Raw genomic sequence first — 15,763 nt, 5'->3', positions numbered from 1 at the left:
TCTCCAAACACTCGACCGCGCATGCGCCGAGACGCACCAACTTTTACGCACGGCAGCTGGACGTTAAGCAACTCACACAAACTATTTTTTTTTTCAAAAGAGAGAGAAAAATAAGATGAATGTTGTTGTACCGGTGTTTACGTGCATGCGTAAAACAAAAGGAAAAACCTTTAATATTCACTTTTTATGTCTTTTTTCATAGCGGAGGAGTTTCTGCCTCCAAAACATTCAACACGATTTAAGTGAGACGTTATCACAAACGGTACACGAATTATTATTGTTACCATTATCACCACCATAATTATTATTATTATTGTTGTTATCCAAAGATAAATATTCACAATTTTCCAGCTCCAACAAAACTAAAATAAAATCGAACACTCACAGGTAAGAGTTCCCCTCCTACATTTGTTTGCTGGACAACACGGAGGTTAAATTATAAATGAATGTCGTCTTTTAATCTTAAAAAAAAAAAATGCAGCAAATGTTTAGGAAAGTCAGTCTTTTTGCCGAAACAAAATAATTTCTTCTAATTATCTAAATAACTAATTCTCCCTTAATGTCGGAAGGATTTAATTAAATGAAAAAAAATGTAAAACCAAAAAAACCAAACGACGACAAACAACTTCCGTCTGGCTTGGTTCTGATATTTAGTTTATTCTTTTTTCTGTTTTATTGTTTCTTGATGGCTGCAGACGCGTTCAGCCCAAATCTTCAGTGTTAAAGTCGATTCGTTCTATATTGTTATTATCATTTATAATATAAATATAGCATACACACATAGATATGAGTATATATATATATTTAAGTGTATGTATACATGCATATACATTTATAGATACATACACATATATACACATGTATACATGAACACATACATATGTGTTTATGTATTTATATACATTCATAATGTGTATTTATATTTATAAATATTTAGAAAAACACGATCATCTTTGATGCAGCGTCCCCGAGTTCAATAAAGTAGACCGTTAACCCCCAAAATGTTCCAGAGGTAACAATAAAATTTAATAAGATATAAAATCTGTATCGAATTAAATAAATACATACATAAAAATACACACAGAACAATGGAGGAATAAAACCTGGGCCTCATTTTCACGCACTTCTGCAAAAAGTTAGGTTTTTTTAAGCTTCGACATGTCACAACTTACCTCACACGCATGGAGTGTGTGTGTGTGTGTGTGTGTGTGTGTGTGTGTGTGTGTGGGGGGGGGGGGGGGATTATCTCTTCTCTTCCTCCATCCAACCGTCCAGGGCCGCCTGGCGCCTCCGCTGGGCCACAAATGACAGCAGACAAGAGGTGTAGCATTTCCTATTGTTAACCTCACACACACACACACACACACACACACACACACACACACACACACACACACACACACACACAAAGAGGAATGTTTGAGAAAGAATGATGATATAAAAAAAACCCTCTCAAACCTCTCAGAATTGATATCAAAGGGTTCCTGAGGAGCTCCAATGAAGAAAAGTGGCGAAGACCCCAGAGAAAGAGGGGGAAGAGAAGAGAGTCACTGCAAATATCATAAAACTCAAAGTCACCGCTAATTTTTTCCTGTCCAAAGATTTATCTTTTAGGAAACCACAGCTGACAGACTCCGGTAAACACTGGCTAAGCACTGAGGATCAGTATCTAAACTTTCGAGCTTCTGCCGAATTTCCTCTGAGATTTTAACGGATGCCTCGCAGTTTCTGTGAAAGATAGAAGTTGACGCCGAAGCTTCAGAGGTCGATCAACTCTGCCCCCGGCCTGCTAGCACCAGTCAAGTTGCTCAACGGCCTCCCTTCCACCCCCCTGGACTGTCACTGGAGTCTGAGACATGATGAACCTCCCCCCAAAAAAAGAACTATTGTCAAATATTACTTTTATTCCCTTCTAGCTCATGTTTTACTCTGGAGAAAAGTATCTGATAGATTTGCTGCTTCACTTTCCTCACCACTATAAAAGGCCCGTCTCTGCTTCAGCTTCTGCTCAGACGGAAATACTTCTTGATCCGAAAGGCATCCAGAGTTTGACGTTTCAGCTTTAATTGCAAAACGATGGTAAACGGCTCTGCAAAGGTCGGGGCTGTGTGGCAAAAACCAGTGTGATCTTAAAGAAATCCAAAAGAAACAGCGACAGAAAATGGACAACTCCTTCTGCTCAGTGCATGAAGTTTGCCTCTTTGTCCAGAAATGCGTTGCTGTCTTTCGCAGTTGTTTTGGTATCTCACTATGGGACACAGCGTCTGCCCCAGTCCTGACAGGCAGACGGACAGAACGTTGGCTCCCCAGAAGAGGGACTCCTATGTAGGTAGCGTCACCTCTCCTCAGAGCTAAGTTTCTTCTGGCTCCTAAAAGCTACCACTCGACTGCTGGTTGAGCTAACGGACTAGCATACGCTGTCCCCAGAGGGAGCTAACGAACGCTTCCCTGAGCAGCTATCTGGTTTCTGAGAGTTCAGGGCTAGCTGTTTCCAAACAGCAGCCAATCATTGCTAGTTGTGTCAGTGTAGCCACTGAAGCTAGTCACCACTCGAGCTGCGATTAGCTTCATCCCACCAGAGTTGGTTTGAAGACACCATCAATGATGATACCATCACCGGCCCTTCCTCCTTAAATTCATCCACACGGTCAGTTTGATGTTGACTAGATGAACAGTTCCTGAAATAACCTGAGGAAAAACCACATTCTACTCCCAGTGTTGCTTCATTTTGGAGGTAGTGGAGTGATTTAGTCAGCCCACTTATGCTACCATTGATCACCTGAACTAGAGACTTTAAAATAAGATCAAGCTGAACATGAGCCCAGTTTGGACACCTCATCCTTCAACAGCCACCCAACGGAAACCTGAAGTCCCTTCACTTGACTTGAACTCAGACAGCTGTATATTGTTTCCAATAGCTGCTGCAAAAGTGTTGGCCCGCTTGACACACACAAAACACATCGCTCAGCCTGGCGTCATTGGATTTAATGCTTATTTAAAGTAAATGGAGGCGACAGTGTACCAGTCTAAACACTATCCTGCCTTGTTTGGCGCTTTTTTGTACAAGGACGCGCTGATCATGCTGTAGTGTGAATTAGAGAGTCGCCGGGGAGTCTACAGCACCCATATATCTGTCTCAACATATTTACAACCCCCCCATCCAAGAGGGACCCCGAACAGGACTGAGCCCCCCCCCCCGTTCAGCGCTTCTAACACACGAATATGAAACGCAACACAACAGTAATCAAGAGGATGTCTGATAACCCTTAAACGGTGTGTGTCTGGCTCTCTAAATCTAAATCTGCTATTATAAAATGCGTCTTATTTTGTGATCAATCGACATTAGAGGTTCTACGTTTGGTTCCCCGGACGTGGCGTTCGTTCAAACCTTGTCAGAGATTAAACAGCAGAGGAAGGGGGCTCTGCAGCGCCAATTCACACACACACACACACACACACACACCAAATAATCATAAAAAAACAAAACACAAAAGGCATGTAAATCTCAGAAGTTCACACAACATAAAGACTCAGAATGATGTCACACAAGTCCCAACGGTTGTTGTGGCCACCTGCTTTTCACCAGGGAGATGCACTTTTCCTCTTTTTTAAACGGGAGGGAAAGAAGCCACATGCTGGCTTTGTTGCACCATATAAAGGACAGGTGAAAATATTCCACAACCTCGTTCGCTTAACTGCGTGATTTGCTTGTAAAGCTGCAGACCTCCTAGCTACCATGACCGGGCTGAGGTTTTTATACTCGCGTGAGGCAAAAAAAAAAAAAATTTGCCATTAAATTCATAAAACAGATGATGGCGATGTTCTGATGTCAGAACTGAACACCATCAAGTTTTATTTCTCCAATCAAATGTTTGTTTTTGTGTCCAGTTACTTGCCCTGAGACTTGTGGATCTGGACTTGTGGTTCAGATCAGATCTCACGCTGCTTCCGGCTGTTCAGACTGCATTAAAAACAAAATGGCTCCAATCTGGTTTGGTCAAAAATCTGGTTTGAGCTGAAAAAGGCCTTGGTGTCAGGTGACCGACCGGCTGGTGTTGGATATTCCTGAACTTTGTCTTCAGCTCCAATGGTTACGGCCACAAACACGGATTCAGAAAACTGAAGTTTAAAAATAAAAGTTACAAAAATGTTTACAAGTAACAAGTTTACAAAAACTCCTTAACCCCCCCCCCCCGGATAAATAAAGTTATTTATCTCTGAGGGGGAAAATGAAGGAGTATTTGTCCATGGCCAACTCAACTGACAGTAATTCCCAGAAACATCTCAGCCCACCGGCCTTGCTACGGCAGCGCCCACCGGTGCCTATAGCGCCACCTTCTGACAAACACCCAAACTGCATAGCCTGGTTTATTCCCTGCAAATATCGATGAGGTGAAATGAGTCTAATTCTCATTTCACCTCAAATTTTTGTGTCCATCCCATCGGCGACGATCCTCGTTAACAGAAAGTAGTTGTTTTTTTGTGTGGTGGATGTTTATGTTGTTGTTCCACGCGTCCCCGCCCCTGTGGCCTCGGAGTCAACGTCCCCGTGTCTGTTCTTGGATACTTCAATGATGGCAAATGATTGAGGGAGGAGCCCCGTGTGGTTTAGGGGCCCGAAGCCGACCTGAGGCTGGTTTATTTATTTTCAAGCGTGAGCAAATGCAAGTTGTTGTTGTTGTTTTCAAAAGCCTGTGGGAGATTTTGTGATCCTGACCGATGTAAACAGACCAAACTCAAAGCGGTTTACGGAGCGCGAGCCTGAATGAAACTGCCGATGTCATGTTTTCCCCCGATGGATCTTGTTTGATTTGTCTTTTTTGTTTTGTCTCCTTTTTGTTGTGATTTTTTTTTCCCAAGTTTGATGTTCAACAGGTACAAAGGAGAGGAAGAACAACAAAAAAAACCTGAAAACTTTTTCAAGAGATTTATCACAATCCCTTCATGACACTGAAGGAGGGACAATATTAGAACGATGTAGTAATACTGTAACACACAGAGGACAGAAGTGTTCCAGTCACACCAGGAGGGCTCCTGTTGGGGCCCTGAACATTCAGGCCTCTTCAGATGTTTGCTTAACTCAAGAATTGGAAGTAAAAATACAAGATGCTGCTGTGAATAAAGAGAGAATATTTGAAATGAGCAAATTTAACTGAAGTCAGAAGGTGTCTTACTTTATGAGGGTGACAAACCTGCTTATGAAAGGAACATCGTGGGCAAACACGAAGGCGGTGGTTAAACGAGGGGGGCGCCGGCCAGCAGCCGCGGCGCCGGAGGAGGCCTTCAGATTCCTCCTGTGCGGGAGGAACAGATTTAACTGAAGAGCCACGAGGCACAACGGCGGGAAAATCTAATTTTCCGTGTTTGATTTCAGCAAAACTGTAAATGCTGAACTTGACCAAAACAAAACAAAACAAAACAAAAAAACATTTTATTTGCATGTTTATAAGTGCTTGGTTTTGACCTAAAGGTGGCTGGAGGTCAGTCAGGACCCCCCCCCCCCTTTATATATGATATTTTAATAAAAATCCAGTGGACTTTGTCACTAATTACATGTTATTCATAATTAGTATTGTTCAAAGTGAATTTAAAACATGTAAGTTGATGTCATTATCCTGAGCCAGGCTCGGTCCACCTGCCCTGGAGGGGGGAAGGGGGAGGGGGGACAGAGGAGAGGGGGTCCCGCAGCAAAACGGAAAGGGGAGCTGATAGGAGCAGATTAGGTGGAGCTAAAAACGTCAGTCAGTTTTCCAGGAGGAATTTTAATTGCCCTGGGGGGGCCCTGCTTATCGGCCCAGGGCGGTTATTAATACAACAGCCGCGATAAAGAGCGAGGTCCGTCGGCTGCTGCTGCTGCTGGGACACCGGCAGGGCGACGGGGACTCGGACCGAGACGTGACTTCTGAACACAGCCGAGCCTCAGCGCCTCATTACGGCCGCATGTTCCTCCCGAGAGCCTCTCGGGTTCAGTTGGACGAAACCCGGGGACACACTCACGGGTGTGTGTTTTAGGAACTCCTTAAAATCAGTTTTCAGTGTTTTATGTCTAAAGGAGACCAGCAGGCTGATGAGAGCACCCCGGCTGATCAGGCCTCCTCGCGGGGAGGTTTGCTGGATCAGACCGACTCCGGTGTCCCGGTCCAGCTGGTCTTCCTCCTCCATCCCTTACCTGAATCCTCTTCACCAGCAAGGACTCCACGAGTGCCACCCCCCTCCACACACACACACACACACGGAGGAAGGAAGAGCACAGCCACCATCATCATCATCACCATCATCATCATCACGACTACAAAGCCCGGTCGGCAGCAGTTCTCTTCCTGTAGTCAAACGAGGCGCGTAGAGTCGCTGCTGACTCCGTCCACCATATTCACACAAGTCCAAAACAAAACCAGGACGGAGATACACCCCGCAAACCCCCCCTCTCTGTCTCTCTCTCTCTGTCTCTCTCTCTCCACCCCTCCCCCTGACATCAGGGCGCTCCTTCGCCCCGGTCCAAACTTACAAAGCCTGACATTCTATCTGTCAGAGCGGAGACCTGCGCGGACGAACCCTGGGACTAATACCCGCGTTTTGGAGCGATTTACGGCGATGAGGGATTCCCGAGGCTTGGCGCTCCTCCACCCACCAGAGGAAGAGCTGCTCGAGTAGCTCAGCGGTTCCTTCCAGCGGAGGCGGGCGGCGGGCGCATGTTACTCGGCGGGCTTCGTTTCCTCGATGTTGCGGAGCAGGAGCTGGATGACATGATGCTGCAGAGCCCTCTCACCTCCACGCCGTTTTCCGTCAAGGATATCCTCAAGCTGGAGCAGCAGCAGCAGTCCGGGATCCGGGCCCACTTGGCCGGGTCCCCCCAGCAGCACCACTACCAAACCCCGCCGTCCTGCATGCTGGCCGGGGCCCGGGACAGCCCTTCTTTCTCAGAAGGAGAGGACAACCTGGCCTACCTCAGCGCGCTGGCGGGACGGGGGGAGGAGCACCGCGGCGAGACCAGCCTGTCCCCGGATCTGTACGTCCACCCCGGGCTGCAGGGAGCCAAGCTGGAGGCCGCGGAGCTGGAGGAGCAGGAGAGCAGTGAGTTGAACCTCTTCTACCGTAAAGACCAGACAAAACAACACAGCACAAATGTGAAGAATTCTTATTGGAGTCATAACAGCGGCAGCCAACAAGAGCAGCGCGAACAGGAGCTGTCTGACGTTTGCACGTTGAACCAAAACTGCGACTGCTCTCTCGCTGCAGGTGGAAGATGAATGAGAAAAAAGAACAATTCGATTAAAATTGGATTCGGCATTCAAAGAGGATTTGAACCAACAAGAGAAAAAAAAACAAAAATCATATTAACCTTCTAGTTTGAGAGCCGAATAAATCAGTCAAAAATAAATAAGTTGTGCAGAAAATTAAAATTATTATTAATATTATATTAATACATAATAATAATAATAATAATAATAATAATAATAATAATAAGGAATAAAAACTGCTACGTACTTCGTCAGCTCCAGGCCCGACCAAGATCCCGCCGAAATCCGGTAAACCCGCTGATGTCAAACACTCTCGCGCCGGTGACGCAGAGTCCTGGAGGGGGGGGGGGGGGGCGTAAAACCGGCAATTAGTTTTAAAAGAGGCTCGTTAAATAAATGACACGGAGAAACACAGCGCCAATAAACGAGGAGGGTCCCGGGCAGGCGCCGCTGAAGACTCCGCAAACTGTTGCACCCCCCTCCCATTTTGTGTTTTTGCACTCAAAAAAAAATCTTTTTTTTTTGGGGCCAAATTTTTTATTTTTCCAGCCAAGTGCTTTTATTTCTAATTTTTTTTAAATGATTGGATATTAGAGTTTCTACCTCTTCGTGCTTGTTGAATTGAATTAAGGTGAATAATTTGTGATTTTCTGTGGGATTTTAGCTGCAAAGAATTTTTAAAAAAGGGAAAAGACGCGGGTTCAGAGTGTGGAGCTGCTCCCGGGAGGACGGAGGAGCAGTTGGGTCTGCACCCGCTGTGGGTCCTCCAGTGGGAAGTAAAAGGCTGCTGGCAGCTGAGGAGGTCTGGGTTGTTGACTCTGTCTTATCTGCCTTTGCTTAGAGCTCTGCGGGCTGGTGTCGCGGGAGGAGGCGGGTGAGGGAGGTCAGGGGGAGTCGGAGAGGCCGGCTCAGAAGCAGAGGAGCCGGCGGCGACCCCGGGTCCTCTTCTCCCAGGCTCAGGTCTTCGAGTTGGAGCGGAGGTTCAAGCAGCAGCGCTACCTGTCCGCCCCCGAGCGGGAGCACCTGGCCACCACCTTGAAACTCACCTCCAACCAGGTGAAGATCTGGTTCCAGAACCGGCGATACAAGTGCAAACGCCAGAGGCAGGACAAGTCTCTGGAGGCCGCGGGGCAGCAGCATCACCCCCCGCCGCCGAGGCGCGTAGCGGTGCCGGTGCTGGTCCGTGACGGGAAGCCGTGCCTGGGAGGTGGGCAGAACTACGCCACCGCGGCGGCTCCTTACGGCTCCAACCCGTACAGTTATAACGGATACCCGGCCTACAGCTACAGCAGCCCGGCCTACAACAGCAACTACAGCTGCACCTACAGCAGCATCCCCACCCTGCCGCCGGCCGGGACCCCCAACGCCTTCATGAACATGAACCTGGGCAACGTCAGCGGCCTCGGGGGCTCCGCGCAGGCGCAGACGCATCAAGGGACAGCAGTTACATCCTGCCAGGGGATCCGGGCCTGGTAGCCTCACTTTAACCTTTACGGAGCTCCTTTTTTGGGGGGTCCAGAACCTTCTAGAAGTGTGTCAAGGTCAGACCGGCAGAAGCAGTCCCGCTTCCATCAGCCGGGATTCACCTGTCAGCGAGAGGGTTCGGGCTCTCAGACCCGGATGGAGCTCTGCAGGCTGCCGGTTCCGTCCTGTTACTGCTGCGGGAGGTTTACTTCTTCCTTCCTCTTGAACTTCAGGCGGTTTTTGATTTTCCATAACGCGGTGAATAACCGATTGCTTTAACGTGCTTTTTTGTGGTCCAGCAGAGGAGAAATAATTGTTTTAGTCTAATTCACATATGCAAAAATAAATCAGAGAAATGAAAACATGTGAGTTTGATTCTGTACGAGAACGAGGTAAAAAGAGAAGGATACAAAGGAGAAGTAATTCACTAAATTATATATACATTTTAATCACGCGCGGTTCCAGGAGAGCCTCAGGTGCACGGCGGCACATTCTGGAGGAGGCCGGGCCGCTGGGACTCTTTGTCCCGGTGCCATGTCGGCGTGAAAGGAGGAAGTTGTTCCTCCATTTGAGGTCCTTAAAGAGACGCGATTAAGCCCCTAAAATACCCACAAAGAGCGAGCTGCAGGAGCGATGCAGACCGGGAACAATGACTCTTATTGGATTGTGGGACAAAAGGTGTGTGGTAGGCAGGACCGGAGCACTCGGCAAAGACAAAAGCGACCAGGGGCCGTGAGATTGACGTCCTAATATTCCCATCTGAGAGCCAGGCAGCGGGTTATTCTACCCAGAGAAGGGAACGCGGTGGAGGGGAGAAAAAAATGTGGTCACTTTTGTTCTCCTTCAGGAGGCTTTTTTTTTTTCGGGGGGGAGAAAAGCTTTCCGAGATCCCCAGCCGAGAAGCTTCTGGGGGCTGCCGGGCTGGAGGTGGTGACAGCGGGGGAGGCGTTTGTGTGAAAGGAAGGGGGTATTATTGCTACAAGTTTCACCATTTATCCCGATGGAGAACAGGCAGGCTCGGGGGGGTTGGGGGGGGGGGGGTATCTGGGTTATTCTCACAGGTAACAGTCGGGTTCTGCCTGAGCTGCGCCAGAGTTTAAAATCCTGCTGCAACAACAACAAAAAAACAGTTCCATCCTGAGTCTCCAACAGCTTCTTGACCGATAGACAAAAAAGGAGGAAAGACAGACAAAACAAAAACCAAAAACTGAGTTTAGTGGTTAAAACCGTGGAGACACGTCACCGAGGGCCGCTGACGTCTCCAGCTCAGCCTGACATCGATGCACTGCTCAGGAGCCGCAAACGTGAAGAGGATAAACCCCCAAATTAGTTCAGCCTCTTGGTGGTCCGGCGACATGTGCGTTTTAGGGTTTAACCACGTGACTGCGCGTCTTAAATGAACCCATTAAGGTGATAACAGGGGTCAGGTGATGACGTCATCGAGGGGGACAGTCACCAGTAGAAAAGGGTTCTTTTGTTTTTTTAAATGTAGAACAGAAGTGTTGCTGCTGCGCGACTTATTTACTTATTTTTAATCGTTCGGAATTCTTTGGTAGCAAACCGGGAGGGAGGGCGTCAGCTGCGCCTCCTCTCGCTCTCCTCCTGCGCCATTCTGGCTGCACTTGAGTCCTCCTGGCGTGAGAAGGGCGGGAGAGGAGACCCGGACTCAAAGGGGGACCTCGAGACTGGGTCCAGAGAGGGGCTTCTCCTTCTGATCGATCGAATGTTGGAGGAATTGACTGCTAAAAGACACAGCCAGGCTGATTCTTTCTTCCAGCCCGAGCCCATCAGAGTTGGCGCTCTCGCTGCGGATTCGCCGAGAGCAAACATCCCTTCAATAAATCCGCAGCCGTCTGCGGCTCCTCTCAGACAGACTGGCGCTCTCTTGCGCCAGATTGAGATCTGTAGACAGCTGATCTGTGGGGGGGGGGGGGGGGGGGGGGCAAAGCAAAGTTACAGTCCGGCAGAGGAGCCCGCTGCCTGCTGCTAATGGGGATTAATTGAGTGGTAAACAGAGAGCCGATAAGCTCGGCGGCCTCAGGTGCTGCAGGACCGGGGCCGAGGAAGCAAACACGGACGAGACAGAGCGGCGTCTGCCCGCCCGCCAGCAGCAGCGGCGGCGGCAGGAGTGTTGGAGGTGGTGGTGTCCCACCGGAGTGCATCATATCGAACAAGTACAATTAGAAAAAACAAAAAATGGAGACGGAGATGCATTTGAGAAAAGTTCTGATTGTCCAGCGGATACGACCACGTCATCGTACGTCACCACAGGCGGAAAACCTGCAAATCCCAGCGACATGAAAAGGTGGAACCTGCTGTCAGCTCTCCGGAGTTTTAGTGACAAATATTTGGCTATTTAAAAAAAAAAAGGATAATAATAACAATACAATAATAATAATAATAAAATAATAATAATAATAATAATAAAAAAAACTCCAAGCTTCTCCTTGCCGGAGGAAGTCAAAAGCAAAAAGGGAAAATAAAGGAACTCCATCTTCAGCCTCCACTTATTTACTCTCAACATTTTCATATTTAAAGTAAAATCCACATCTTAAAATTTCCTCAAGCTGTCAGATGAATGTAGAGGAGCAGAAGGTGCAGCCCCCCCCCCCCCAAATAACAATACAGGAAGTAATAAAAATAAAGTTAAATGAAATGATATTTGAGCAAAACGAAAAAATAAAGGAGAGAAGGAGGAAATCCTCTTTTTTTATCTTCAACAACCTGTTGTTCTGTCAAATATTTTCAAGTTTAGAGTAAAATCCACATCTTAAAAAGTTCCTCAAGCTGTCAGATGAATGTAATAGGAAGTAATAAAAGAAGAATGAACTGACAATAATGGAGGACGTAAAAGTACCGCGTTGCTGCATTGGTTCAGCGTCTCAGGTAAACGCGGTGACTCTTCATCGCTGAGCTCTTGTGAATCGAAGCGCCGCTGCTGTCAGAAAACCGCCACTGCTCACTCTTAATTCCCCCGACGGCTCCGTTAAAGCCAGCAGCGCCAAACGGTGAGCAGGAGCAGACGAACAAGGAGCAGCGTCTCCATCTGACCTCCTGACCTCCCGGGTGGCAGCGGATGTCTTGGTGAAATTCATGCAGACACACACAAAAAAAAAAGACTGCTTCAGGTCTTTTTGTTCTCGGTCGCCACGACTTTGAATTACACGAAGATCAGAATTCAGCAGCAGAGCTTCTACTTCCCTCCGTGTGAGCCAACACGACGCGGCGCCCCTCAGCAGCTCCGTCAAAGAGAGACGTTAACGAGGTCATTGACATGCGTGGCGTTCATCAGCGCGTCGGCCGTTCGTCACCTCCAGGTGTAAAAGCCTCACGGGTCGTCGGATTCAACGCAAAAATTAAAGGCCCTGAAGGTCACTTTGACTGTTTAATATCTGTGGAGACACTTGACGACAGGATACTTGTACTTCAACAGTATTCGTGGAAGTACTGCCATTAGTAACCCTGCAACACATTCAAAAATAACTAGCACTTTTCAAGAAGGCCAAATAAACCCTCAGGATTTTTTTACTTGATGTATTATTACTGCTCAGCAAGCAGTATCTGTACATGCAGCCTGGTACGTTCAAACCGAAATGTTTCATTGTTCCATCTTGTTTCTATGTTAGATTTCAATCCACCATTTAAAATGTACTTGGACTTGAAGGACCAGCACCTCAGCAGCGCCGCAGCCTCCTCCATAATATGAAACTACACGGCGGAGCTCATGTGAACGCAGGAGAATAAAAGCTTTTATAACGGCGTTGAAGTGTGAAGTTCCTGAATCATCGGCAGCTGCGACTGCGCTGGAGGAAACGGACCAGCAGGAATAAAACCTCGGTGTCTGAAGTCACGACGTCGCCGTTAAGGAGGGGACGATTGTTTCTGCTAGCAGGGTGGCTAAATAACGCTGGTCACACCGAAACTATGAGAAGAAATACATGAAAAAATAATAAAGACACACACACACACACACACACACACACACACACAAAAACCCACAGAACTTCCACTAGAATTTCATTGAACCCTGAGGTATAAAAGGTAAGAAAAAAAGCTTTACAGGTCAAAAACATCTCACTTTTAACCGGCGGTGGTAAAACCCGGTTACAACAGAACAGAAACACAACCCTCCGTCTCTCTCGAGTGTTTCCCGTCTCCCTCGGTTTTCTCTATCATTATCAGTGTGGAGAGTGTTTCTTGGCTCGCTGTCATAACACCCACATGTCGCTGCAGGAGCCGCCGTATATATGGGCTTCCTCCGCTCACACGGCTCCTGTGATTGGCTGTCGGAGGGCAGCGCTCGCCGCCTCAGCTCAGCGCCGACAGGCCCGGGCAGGCTGCCCTCACATACACCAACACTCCAGCTTAAAGCGCAGAGATCTGGGTTTACAGCAGAGGCCCGACACACACGTAGGCTACTAACCTGATGACCACTAATCAGGTTACCAACACGCCTCCTCCTACCACCGCTGCCCTGCTACAGGGCCGGATTAACCGCCGAGAGGCCCGGGGGCAAGACGAGCTGCTGTCAGCCCCCCCATCCTCTTCCTCTTTGTGCAGACTCCTGCTCGTCCCTCTTCCTCTCTCGGAAAACAGTCCTGCATCACGTGACAGGACACCAAGGGTCATCGTGTTTCTGTTTCATTGTCAAGATCATTTTAACTTTGGACACGTCGCAAAAAAGGAAATGCGCAGGAAGTGAGCATAAATAGTCGACGTAAAGGAACGTTACGCGTGGCTGTAACCACCGGCGTGAAAGACGTCTGGAAGCGGGACAGCGCGTAATCGTTGCTAAGCTCCAGCCGGCACCGGACACAGAGGAGGACACAAAGTCTGGGACTCAGGGGTTATAAAGACTCAGGAGAAATCTTAAACCAAGCTGGAGGGGCAGGGTTGGTCCTGTTGCCAGGGAAGATGTCACGTTTCAGGAACAATCTTATTTAGTCAGCTGACACCGACTGGCTGACATCACTCTGTCGGTGCTGTGCCGGAACACAACCCGTTAACCCTGAGGAAAATACCGAGTGGTTAAGGATGCTCAGCTAATTGTTAGCAGCCTGTGACAAAGCATACATGCTAGCACCGTTAAACAGTTCACAGCTGTAAGCAGCCTTTTAATCCTGATTGTGGCTGGGAGGAGTGTGAGGCTCCGCCCTCTGAGCAAAAGAAGGAACCAACCTGGATTCAGGAGCAGCTTCTCCTTCCTGCAGATCCTCTGGGAGACTGGGAGGACATGAAAAGGCCATTCAGAACTGAAAGAACATCAAAAGACGATACCAGTTCAGAGGAACACGCCAACATTCTTATAGTCCATCATTTGTGGAGCCGGACCATCAGTTAGATCCGCTTCTGTCCTCTCTGGTGTGTTGCGGAGCTCCAGGTCTCCACCAGACAGCTGGCTGCTAGTTAGCTTAGCTACAATGGATGCTAGAGTACAAAGAGTCAGAGGTTTGACGAAAAACTAGAACTCTCTCGATCATTTGATCAGATTTGTACTGGGACTGCCTCGCTGCTAGCGTCTACTGCAGCTAAGCTAACTGGGGGCTCTGCTGCTAGCATCCACCGCAGCTAAGCTAACTGGGGGCTCCGCTGCTAGCATCCACCGCAGCTATGCTAACTGGGGGCTCCGCTGCTAGCATCCACCGCAGCTAAGCTAACTGGGGGCTCCGCTGCTAGCATCCACCGCAGCTAAGCTAACTGGGGGCTCTGCTGCTAGCATCCACCGCAGCTAAGCTAACTGGGGGCCAGGTGTCTGGAGGAGGGCTTTTGGAGCTCCACACAGAGGAGGAGGAGGAGGTCTCTACCTGCTTGACTGAGATGAAAGATGACGGACAAATGTTCCAGTGTTTCATGTTCCGTTAAAAACTGTTAGATTGAATGTTCCTAGAGTGTTGATGACAAAGACGCTGAGCAGCGGCAGCCACAGTGGAACTGTTTGTGAGTTGGTCTCAGTGATTTAGGCGCCATTGTCCATTCTCAGCGTTGACCTTGGCGCTGGTTTTAGTGCTTGAACGCTTCGTGAAATGTCTTCGGCCAAAAGCGGTGAATTAAGATGCACAAATCTGAGCGATACGCCCTTTATTTTTTAATTTTTTCCCTCCTAAATCAACACGTTGGGAGTTCGTCTGAGCCTGAGGATGTTCTGTGGCTACGAGGCCCGAAGTGAAACCAGCATCAACAGCCTCACTGGACCAGAACTCCGTGGTTGTTTCAGAATAAAACAGTGTCGTCAACAGTCCAACGAGAAGATCTACGAGCCACGTCTCGTGATCACGTCCTGCGGGACTTTGTGTCCAACATGAGACATCCAGCAATTGAGAATCTGACACCTTCAAGCTTCAGAGTGTAAGTGCTCTTTAGGGGCTGCACAGTGTCGACGTCGTCAGCTCACATGTAATGTTTCCTGACGTCAGCCTAATAGATTTTCAAAATGGACGCGAATGTTTGGAAATGTCTTTTTAACTGGTTTCCCGTGTCCCAGGGTGGGAGACGGCGAGCGAGGCCAGCCAAGAAAACGGCTTTGGCTCGTCCATCAGCCCAGGAGATCTAAATATTTATTCTGAGATTCACATTTACCCGTTCACTGCTGCAGCTTTCTGGGTCAAAAACGCGATGTTTCTGGGAAGATACAAGAGTGTACAATGTTTATCCAGTGCTACCCTCAGAGATTTATCCCAAACTGTCAGGGTTTACAATAACATACATAAATATCTGCATGCGTCCCACTAAAAATCATTAGAGTCATTAATTTGCTCCAGCTGGGAAAAGCTGGGCAAGAAAAAAAAATCCTGTCTCCATCAGCTGCTGAAGTCCAGATGCTCTTCAATGAACTGATAAATTTACGGTGCAGTGACAGATTTGGGCCTCTCACCAGCACATTATGAGAAGATGTATGTGGTTGATGCTGCTCACAGGAGGGCAGCGTGTAGAACACATACCTCCGCCAGGCCCTTTGTAAATCATAACAATATTTATCGCTATCTGCTCCAAAATGTGGTGCTTCCTCCTCCGAGCAGGCGGCACCGGCTCAGCACGGACAAACACGGAGACGCCCAACAGAC

At 48.1% G+C, this 15,763-nt stretch overlaps 1 protein-coding gene and 1 long non-coding RNA gene across 6 annotated transcripts; one reads left to right on the top strand and one right to left on the bottom strand.

The window, feature by feature from the left end:
• Window positions 1-3,259: 3,259 nt before the first annotated feature.
• LOC147257964 (uncharacterized) lies at window positions 3,260-15,565 on the bottom strand. Of its 5 annotated transcripts, XR_015117651.1 has the most exons (5): window positions 11,560-15,565; window positions 7,486-7,572; window positions 6,629-7,230; window positions 5,193-5,294; window positions 3,260-5,112 (listed from the first exon to the last, which is right to left on the bottom strand). It is a non-coding gene; the product is annotated as an uncharacterized LOC147257964 (long non-coding RNA). The 5 variants fall into 5 exon arrangements; XR_015117652.1 differs by having other exon boundaries at window positions 6,629-7,572; window positions 11,537-15,565; XR_015117649.1 differs by having other exon boundaries at window positions 6,629-7,572.
• On the top strand, window positions 5,697-9,064 carry LOC147257965 (homeobox protein Nkx-2.5-like). The gene is made up of 2 exons (XM_086212245.1): window positions 5,697-7,071; window positions 8,080-9,064. Exons 1-2 carry the CDS (start codon window positions 6,690-6,692, stop codon window positions 8,712-8,714), a joined length of 1,017 nt encoding a protein of 338 aa, XP_086068371.1. The 5' UTR covers window positions 5,697-6,689; the 3' UTR covers window positions 8,715-9,064.
• Window positions 15,566-15,763: the final 198 nt, after the last annotated feature.

The sequence above is a fragment of the Aulostomus chinensis genome, chromosome 8 (genome assembly GCF_037954235.1).
Source record: "Aulostomus chinensis isolate RoL2024-O1b breed Wild chromosome 8, RoL_Achi_v1.0, whole genome shotgun sequence".
NCBI lineage: Eukaryota > Metazoa > Chordata > Actinopteri > Syngnathiformes > Aulostomidae > Aulostomus > Aulostomus chinensis.
The sequence above is the reverse complement of the archived record's forward strand: the minus strand, read 5'-3'. Positions and strand labels throughout refer to the sequence as shown.

Excerpts from the sequence above, each read along its gene's own strand:
- LOC147257965 (XM_086212245.1), top strand. The coding sequence starts at position 6,690 with ATGTTACTCGGCGGGCTTCGTTTCCTCGATGTTGCGGAGCAGGAGCTG. Across the intron at positions 7,072-8,079 it reads GCTGGAGGAGCAGGAGAGCA|AGCTCTGCGGGCTGGTGTCG; the intron begins GTGAGTTGAACC and ends GCCTTTGCTTAG.